The sequence below is a fragment of the Rutidosis leptorrhynchoides genome, chromosome 1 (genome assembly GCF_046630445.1).
Source record: "Rutidosis leptorrhynchoides isolate AG116_Rl617_1_P2 chromosome 1, CSIRO_AGI_Rlap_v1, whole genome shotgun sequence".
Taxonomy (NCBI): domain Eukaryota; kingdom Viridiplantae; phylum Streptophyta; class Magnoliopsida; order Asterales; family Asteraceae; genus Rutidosis; species Rutidosis leptorrhynchoides.
The window spans coordinates 598,554,131-598,564,219 of record NC_092333.1 but is presented as its reverse complement, the minus strand read 5'-3'; the positions used below and the strand labels follow the sequence as shown (position 1 = coordinate 598,564,219).

Below are 10,089 nucleotides of genomic sequence, written 5' to 3'. Positions count from 1 at the left end.
ACTATCAACGCCCGACGCAACGGACCAAAAATTATGAGTCAACTATGCACAAGAATATAATATAATATTTAAATAATTATATAAATTATTTATATATTATATATATTTAAATAAAACGTCGACAAGCAAATGGCCAAAAATTGGTGAGCTGGATTCCTGACCTCCGTACTCGCGGAGCTGTGAAGGCTTAAACCTCCACGATCGAGGAGCACACCAGGATCAAAATTTCCTATAAAAGGCACGAGCTTGCTGCCGAGTTCAGCACCCCATATCCAATCTCTCCCTCTATATAATTAATATATATATATATAATATTTATATATATAATATAAATTAGTTTATTTTTATATTAGATTAGTTTAGTTAATGTAACGGTTATTTACGGGTTTTAAAGCCGGAAATCTGTCCGTGTAATACTACGCGATAAATAATCAATGTAAGTTATGTTCTCCTTTTTAAATTAATGTTTCGTAGCTAAGTTATTATTATGCTTATTTAAAACGAAGTAATCATGATGTTGGGCTAAATACTAAAATTGAGTAATTGGACTTTGTACCATAATTGGGGTTTGGACAAAAGAACGACACTTGTGGAAATTAGACTATGGGGTATTAATGGGCTTTATATTTGTTTAACTAAATGATAGTTTGTTAATTTTAATATAAAGATTTACAATTGGACGTACCTATAAATAACCATATACACTCGATCGGACACGATGGGCGGGATATTTATATGTACGAATAATCGTTCATTTAATTGGACAAGGGAATGGATTAATAGTTAATAGATTTATTAAAACAAGAGTGAAATTATGTACAAGGACACTTGGCATAATTGATAACAAGGAATTAAAACCTTGGGTTACACGCAGTCGATATCCTGGTGTAATTATTAAACAAAGTATTAAAACCTTGTTACAGTTTAAGTCCCCAATTAGTTGGAATATTTGACTTCGGGTATAAGGATAATTTGACGAGGACACTCACACTTTATATTTATGACTGATGGACTGTTATGGACAAAAACCAGACGGACATATTGAATAATCCAGGACAAAGGACAATTAACCCATGGGAATAAACTAAAAATCAACACGTCAAACATCATGATTACGGAAGTTTAAATAAGCATAATTCCTTTATTTCATATTTAATTGCACTTTTAATTATCGCATTTTTATTTACTATCATTTTATTTATTGCACTTTTAATTATCGCACTTAAATTATCGTCATTTATATTTTTCATTAGGTTTTAATTGTGACTTAAAATATAAAATCGACAAACCGGTCATTAAACGGTAAACCCCCTTTTAAATTATTATTATATATAAAAATATATATTTTGTACAAATATAGTTGTTTAAAATATAGTGTAAAATAAGTCGTCTCCCTATGGAACGAACCGGACTTACTAAAAACTATACTACTCTACGATTAGGTACACTGCCTATAGTGTTGTAGCAAGGTTTAGGTATATCCCATCTGTAAATAATAAATATCTTGTGTAAAATTGTATCTATTTAATAGTTTTTCCTAGTAAAATATACACTATTTCATATACGCCTCGCATAACATCACCCATGTTATACGCAAACCATTACAACATACTTCTGACATTATTGTATGCAATTTTCAGGCGCTCTTGTGGCTTACCATGATCAAGGTCCACCCTCACACAAATGTTGAAATTGCAATGCAACAATGTGGTATCAAGAAAGGAGTGACAAGCAGAAGCAAACAAACAGACCAACCTTCTCACTTTGTTGTCAAAATAGTAAAGTGCTATTACCTCGACTCAGAGACCCTCCTCCGTTGTTGAAAAAACTCCTAGACTACACTGACCCGACAACCGCAAAATTCAGGGAACAAATCAGAATTTACAATGGCATGTTTTGCTTCACATCATTTGGTGCTAAAGTTGACCACTCCATCAACCGTGGAAGAGGGCCATACACATTTCGAATCAGTAGGCAGGCGTACCATACAATGGGTTCTTTATTACCCCAAGAAGGCAGTCGACCAAAATATGCACAACTATACTTTTATGACACCGATAATGAATTCAGGAATCGCATGTCAGCTTTCCTAGATCCTCATTCTAAAGACCTTCCAGACCAAACAATCACAACAAACATCATTAATATGCTGGATGAATTTAGCGCTGTTGCTCAAGCATTTCGAATGGCCAGGGATTGGTGCGTCAACAACACAACAACAGACTTTCAACTCCGACTCATCGGTAACCATACCAACTCGCGCCAATATAACACACCTAATGTCGCTGAAGTTGCTGCTTTGGTAACAGGTGATTTAGGCCACTGTTCTTTGACCCGGGATATCATTGTTAGCAAAAAAAAAACAGCAAGCCAAAAAGAATATCTGAACTTCACATGCTCTACATGGCATTGAAATATCCTTTGCTATTCCCATATGGTGAAACTGGTTACCATGAACAAATACCATACCATAATAATACTGGCAGAAAGCAGACTAACCGAGGTTATGTAACAATGAAAGAATTCTATTGCTACAGGATTCAACAACGAGAAAATGAGGGCACCACCCTCCTTAGAGGCGGGCGGTTATTCCAACAATATTTAGTGGATGCTTTTACAGCAGTTGAAGAACAAAGATTAAAATGGGTCCGCGCTCACCAAAATGACCCGCGTATCGACCTATATAATAACATTTGTGACGCTGTTACACGAGGAGATACGAGAGCTTCATCAATTGGAAAAAGAATAGTTTTGCCATCTTCGCATACAGGCAACCCACGTTATATGATCCAAAACTATCAAGATGCTATGGCTTTATGTCGGGAATATGACAACCCCGATTTGTTCATCACCTTCACCTCCAACCCTAGATGGCCAGAAATAGATGGCATGCTCTGCTACATCGAGGGCCAAAAAGCGCCTGACCGCCCCGATATCGTCGCAAGGCTAATTAAACAAAAGCTTGATGAACTCATGCGCGATATAATGAAAGAACACATATTTGGAAAATGACAAGCAGGTAACTTTTATCGCCCCTAATTATTTTTTACTTTTATTTTTACTTACTTTTAGCGTTGTATGCAAATGGTATCCATTCATCCTAACATTTTCCTATATATTAACATTATAAAATCAATATTTTTTCCCCAGGTATATACATCATCGAATTCCAAAAATGTGGTTGACCTCATGTTCATATGCTCATCTGGTTAACACATGAATATAAATGTAAATCACCATCCGATATTGTTGAGCTCATTTCCGTGGAAATACCCTCTCAAATAGAAGATCTAGCCGGCTATAAAGTGGTCACTGAATACATGTTACATGGACCATGTGGTGGAAATAACATGGATGCACCTTGAATAATTGATCGGAAGTGTTCAAAACATTTCCCCAAACCATATTACGCGGAGACAACGATAGCTGAAGATGGATACGCTAACTATAGACGCCGCAACAATGGAATGAAAGTCATTAAAGGAAAGGTGACACTTGACAACAGTTCTGTCGTCCCTTACAATTGATTTCTACTCCTCAAATACAATGCCCATATAAATGTCGAGTGGTGCAACAGATCTAGGGCAATAAAGTACTTATTTAAATACTTAAACAAAGGGCCAGACAGAGCAACCATCGTTATCCAGGAGAATCTCACACGAACTGGTGACTCATCCGTTGAAACAGTAATTGAGATAGACGAAATCAAGAATTACTTGGATTGTCGTTATATATCTCCATGTGAGGCTGTCTGGCGGATGTTTTCATTCGACATCCACTTTTCACAACCATCAGTGTTGAAGTTATCCTACAATCTACCAAACCATCACACAATCACACTCCACGATTCGGAGAGCCTCCCTGCACTACTGCATAGGGAAAGTATCAAAGAAACGATGTTCACCCAATGGTTTGAGCTTAACAAGCGTGACCCAAATGCACGAAAACTGACATACGTGAAGTTACCTACACATTATGTTTGGAATCAGACTACAAAACATGGGAACCAAGAAAACAACGGGGTTGCATAGGCCGTATCGTGTATTCACACCCCGCCTCTGGAGAAAGGTACTATCTGAGAATGTTGTTAAACGTAGTTAAAGGGCCCCGCTCTTTTGAGGAACTTCGCACACTCGATGGCACAGTGCACAACACCTTTAAAGACACCTTCTTCGCATACGGGCTGATCAACGACGACAAAGAATGGGCAGAAGCAATAACAGAGGCAAGACTATGGGCGTCAGGGGCTCAACTTCGTGATTTGTTTGTCACAATGTTACTTTTTTGTAATGTTAGCCAACCACTCAAACTATGGGAAACTAGCTGGGAAGCATTATCGGATGACATCCTGCATAAAAAACGAATACAATTAAGGTATCCAGATATGATTCTCACGGAGGCACAGATTCAAAATTATTGCTTGGCAGAAATACAAATTCTTTTAAACAAAAACGGCAAGGCATTATCAGATTTTCCAGAACTGCCCCAACCAGATCCATCCCTGATAAGCCATCTAGACAACCGTTTAATCTGAGAAGAGCTAAACTACAACATACAAGAGTTAAAAACCGTCCATGACAGCCTTTACAACTCTTTGAACCCTGATCAGCTTAAAGTATATCAAAGCGTTATTGGAGCCGTAAATGCACAAGCAGGTGGCCTGTTTTTTGTCTACGGGCCAGGGGGCATGGGGAAAACTTTCTTATACAACACCATCCTTACCAAGTTAAGGTCAGAGCGAATGATTGTACTTGCCGTTGCTTCATCAGGTATTCATACTCTACCTAATCAGTTACCATATTAATTTTTTTACTTCCTATACATATCTTTGCATTACCTGCTGCATACTTCAAACGTCCACAACATAACAGTTATAAAATACAGGAATAGCTTCCTTGCTATTACCAGGTGGCAGGACTACACACAGCAAATTTGTGATCCCCCTTGAATTGTTGGAAAATAGCACATGCGGTATAAAACAAAACACACATTTGGCGGCACTACTCAATGAGGCTAGACTGATAATATGGGATGAAGCTCCAATGACTCAGTGGTACGCTTTTGAAGCGTTGGACAAAACACTGCGAGATATTCTGGGCGCTAAAGGCGAAGAAAATAGACGCAAACTCTTTGGAGGTATGCCTATTTTACTTGGGGGAGACTTTCGCCAGATTTTACCCGTGATACCAAAAGGCAAAAGACAAGAGATAGTACAAGCTTGCATCAACCGATCTGACCTATGGAAATTCTGTCAAATTCATACGCTATCACGGATAATGAGAGTGAATGAATACACCAACGATGGCACGATTGACACTCGCAAGCAATTGTTCAACAGATGGGTCCTAGATATAGGAGATGGTAACCTACCTGTGCATGCAAAAAAAGGTGAGGACGAACCAACATGGATTGAAATTCCAGAGGAGTTCCTTCTAACCCCGACCCCTAGCCCAATTGAATCCATTGTTGATGCTATTTTCCCGGAGTTCGGCCTAAAACAAACCGACGAAGATTATTTGCGTGAACGCGCAATTTTAACCCCAAGAAATGATGATGTCACTGAGATTAACAAGCATATCTTTAAACGGCTAAATGGTGAAAAAAAAAACCTATAAAAGCTCAGATGAAATTTGCAAAGGTTCCACTGTCGCATTAGAGCAACATCAATCATATCCAGTTGAATTCTTAAATAAGTTGAACTTCCCAGGTGTCCCTCCGCACAAGCTCAAACTAAAAATAGGGCACCCTGTTATGCTTTTACGCAACATAAACCCAAGCGCTGGTCTGTGTAATGGAACCCGATTAATTATAACTGAGTTTCAGAAATTTGTCCTATATGCTAGGGTTATAACCGGCTCACACATAGCAACCATGGCTATTATACCAAGGATAGTCCTCACCTCTACTCAATCCAAATGGCCGTTTATTATGCAACGGATACAATTTCCCGTAAAACCCTGCTATGCAATGACGATTAACAAAAGCCAAGGTCAAACACTCCAATTTGTAGGTGTTTATTTGCCTAAACCCGTCTTCAGCCACGGTCAACTATATGTCGCTCTTTCAAGAGTAACCAACCCAGATGGCCTCAAAATACTCATAGTCAATGACAACCCTAAAGCGTTGCCACACCACACCCGAAATGTGGTGTACAAAGAAGTTTTTGCCAACATATCTCCAAACATTTAAAGGTCAGCCTAAACCAATCATATCATCTGCTATACTAATGCTGTTTACACCTCTTTGTCTGCAACACAGTAAAAAAAAAAAAAAAAAAAAGGGCAGCGTCAACTATACCTGACCCTAGGAACAGAAAAGCTTTCAAGTGCTTATACATGCTATATCAATTTAGTTAAACACTTTAAAAAACACTTACCCACCTCTAATTATCCCATTAACAGTATCCCTTGACTTTATCTGCAGGTGATCCGCCCCGAATCACTGATTGGCGGGTTAGATGGCCTGAGTTCTCCCTTTTTCCGTAAGTCTAATATCATCAAATGCCTAATAATTAGTACGTCTAATGTTTCGCAATTATTGAACATCAAATGCCTATTATTTATTCTCAAATGACATTAATTTTTAGGGATAGTCAATCGAAAAACAAAAAATATTCTTATCTGTTCATTGATATCAACCTACCCATTTTCGTTGTAGGTTAAATTATGCATCTCCTACATAGCCGCATCCAGTTAAAGAAAGTCAAAAAAAAGAAAAAAAAATTCGTGCAGCCTACCTCTACTTACATAGGCCCATCCATTTACAGCCAGGCCCAAAAAAAAAAAAAAAAAAAAAAAAAAAAAAGGTAAACGTGCAGGTTGCCTGATCCTTAGAAGAGACTACTTTCCAGCACTTGCATATTCTATGTAAATTTAGATAAATTCTATAAACGCCAATTACCCGAATCTCATTATAGCAATAACATTGTTCCCTGTGTTTCTTTGTAGGCAATCTGTCTCATCCCACTAACTCGCGGGTTGCATGGACTACTTTGTCGCTTTTTATGTACGTGCAAACTTTGAAAATTATTCAACATCAGGTGCCTATTACTTATTCACAACTGATATTCATTTGCAGTGTTTTAGAATTCCCAAGCTGTGTCGACGAATCAATATTTCATTGTCATTAGTTGCCCCATTTTACATATATCATTTGCGTACATTCTCAAGCGTAGAAAAACATTTGTTATTTGAGCATTAATTACAGCCTACACATGTTCATTGCAGGGTAAATGTATACATGATCTCCATAGCCAAATCCAGTTGAAGATGTCTATTTTGCATTTCCTTACCGTCCACTGATGCTCCCTACATGCCATTCACAAACATGCATACACCACTGGTTTTCTTTACTCCATAGTACTAAGCCAACAAAAAACTATCACTACTACAGAAAACGTTAAGTAGACGTGTTCAAAAGCTTATTTAGATGTGTTTTTGAACACGTCTAGATAGCACAGGTCTAGTTGACTAAAGTTATCTAGACCGGTTTTAGGACCGGCCTTAATGTTAGTAGTTAGACCAGTTCTTAATTAATTAGGCGCCTTTTTGAGTATCAATTAGACCCCTCTCAATCGGTCTTTTTAGGATCACTTGTTATCATTAGCGGTCTTTTTAATGTTTGTTAAAGGTCTTTTTAATGTTTTAGGAGCCTGTATATTCTTTATGTAATCACCTTCTTTTGATCTTAGAAACTCCATATCAGAAATACAAATCACAGACTGTAATCATGTAATTATAACTTGAACAGTTGAAGCTATCACTAAAATCAATATGCATTATGTTATATATAATTTAAAGTATTTACAAAACCTTTGACTAAAAACAAAATTATAAACCAAATGTATGTTGAAATATCAAAATTAACCAAAACTAACTCGTCCACTAAAATCTCAAGTGTCAAACAGGCCTTTAACTCTTCATCCAGCAAAGCTCCACGAGTTTCCTTTGTACCTTAATGTATCAAGATCAATAATCACGTTTTAGTCTTTTGAGAACACATGTATATGTTTAAAAAAATTAGATTAGATGTAAAAATTGAAAAGAAACAATAATGACTTAAGTTTTAACAAGTGGGTCAGAATATACCTGATCAAGAATGACAAAATAAATTTCACCTTTCAACTTTATCATTTATCTCTTTACTAGATAAAGTACGTTCATCCGAAAATATCTATATATTACAAATATATATCTATGAAATGATCGGTCGTTCTTACCAATCTACAATGTATAAAAAGAACCAGATGATAAACATTAACAAATGCCCAATTTGAAAGGGGCTAATAAGCGTAACTTGTATGTACTAATATGTGAAATATGAGTTTTTGATAAATAGAAATGTCAAATATGTACCGTAACAAGTCTGTGGATCTTCAATTTTGTTTTTTTGCTTTGTTCATTGATTGGGGAGGACAAGTCGTTGTATACAGACCGATGCACTCATTATTAAGCCACTCTCCACCTATAACAACCCGCACCACTGAAGATGTCATTAAGTAATAAATTGACATCAATGACTTAGAATTACCTTGAACTAATAACAACGGACTCATTCACTACCTGATCATAACCTTTAGCTTCTAAGTACACTGCATGTTTGAGAGGCATGAACCATCATCAATTACATACACTAAATGCATCACCCATTACCTTTCTGCCAAAATATATAGATATAATTAGTATTTTTTTTTTATCAAAGCTTCTACGATCATATCAAGATTCATGCTTCACCAAATTAAATGTCATACCAGCTCAATCTCAAACGTCATATACAAGGAATATGCACACAAAATAATACCACAATCACCAATATCATATCAAGATTGCATTATGTAAGTAGTAAATTTGATCTGAGCTCAGAACAAACGTATTAATCCTTAATCCATCAAACATATAACTAAGGCCTCATATACATAATTATTTATTTACCTGTAGCTATATTTGACAATTCAAAAGGTATTGGGAGATGAGTTTAATACCAACCCTTCTTTAGGCTTACTGATCGATTCTTTTTTCCATGTGTATGCTATGCTGATATTTCACAATAAAGTGATAAACCATTCTTCTACATACAAGTCAATGGTTAGAGTATACTGCCGTGCCGAAAAACAACATGTACATATATGTAATTGACCATATTGTTTCTTTAAAATTAGTTTACATTACATTCTTTCAAATAATGACATTTGATAAACTAAACTCACATTATATTGCGAAATTTATATTGAAGTGTGACACTCCCAAATTTGCAGTGCATTGCCGCATTGGTATCCGATTATAATTAGTTGATTACCAGTGCCCTTAAGTTTATTCATATATTAATACTCCGTAAATTATAACTATCTCTGTTATTGCCACAAATCATTAAGGCTACAAAATTGTGAAAGTATTTGCTGAAATCAATTACCTTAATGAATGTAACAATGCTGAAAACACATAGTGTTTTAACCCAGCCTCTAACAGTTAGGGTTTGACATAATTTATTCAAGCCCTAACTTTCACCTCCTTTTATATCAACAATTCCCAACCATTTACGAAATTCGCCAACTGAACACAGATACAAGAAGGAAAACAGGAAGAACAACACTATATTATATTTGAAAGTGACATTATCAGTTAATGCTAACACTATTCTTTGATCTTATATAAACCAAATAAAAATTAAACTAAACACAGACTTACCATATTTATAGGGTATGACAATGGTGGTCGTATCGTGATAAGTTGAAGCAGCAGCAGTTGTAATTTGATGCCACAGTAGGTGTTTAATCCTTTGAAGAAGTAGCAACAGATGCACAGTTGGAATTGGGTTGCGGTGATGGCGGTTTGTAGGGAATAGTTGGACCTATATTATATTACTCCATATTAGAGCAGTTGATTTTGAGTTATTAGGGATTTCCTTTGTGCTATGTAGACGTGTTTGTAGTGATATATCTAGACGTGTTAACTGGTTGCATACATAATATTAGCCGGACCACTATTAAGACCGGGTTCATATTTAACATATAGACGTGTTTACTTATTAGACCGGTTGATTTATAATTATTTTGGCGGAAAACATCAACAAGACCTGTTTACCTCTAAGCCG

General features: G+C 36.3%; 1 protein-coding gene across 1 annotated transcript; it reads left to right on the top strand.

The window, feature by feature from the left end:
• The first annotated feature begins 4,081 nt into the window (after positions 1-4,081).
• On the top strand, positions 4,082-6,189 carry LOC139847292 (uncharacterized). Its single transcript, XM_071836969.1, has 4 exons — positions 4,082-4,459; positions 4,610-4,769; positions 4,885-5,595; positions 5,708-6,189. The coding sequence occupies exons 1-4, from the start codon at positions 4,082-4,084 to the stop codon at positions 6,187-6,189; spliced, it is 1,731 nt and encodes a 576-aa protein (XP_071693070.1).
• Positions 6,190-10,089: the final 3,900 nt, after the last annotated feature.

Excerpts from the sequence above, each read along its gene's own strand:
- LOC139847292 (XM_071836969.1), top strand. The coding sequence starts at position 4,082 with ATGTTGTTAAACGTAGTTAAAGGGCCCCGCTCTTTTGAGGAACTTCGC. Across the intron at positions 4,460-4,609 it reads TTTTAAACAAAAACGGCAAG|CTTAAAGTATATCAAAGCGT; the intron begins GCATTATCAGAT and ends AACCCTGATCAG. Across the intron at positions 5,596-5,707 it reads TATCTTTAAACGGCTAAATG|GTGTCCCTCCGCACAAGCTC; the intron begins GTGAAAAAAAAA and ends TGAACTTCCCAG.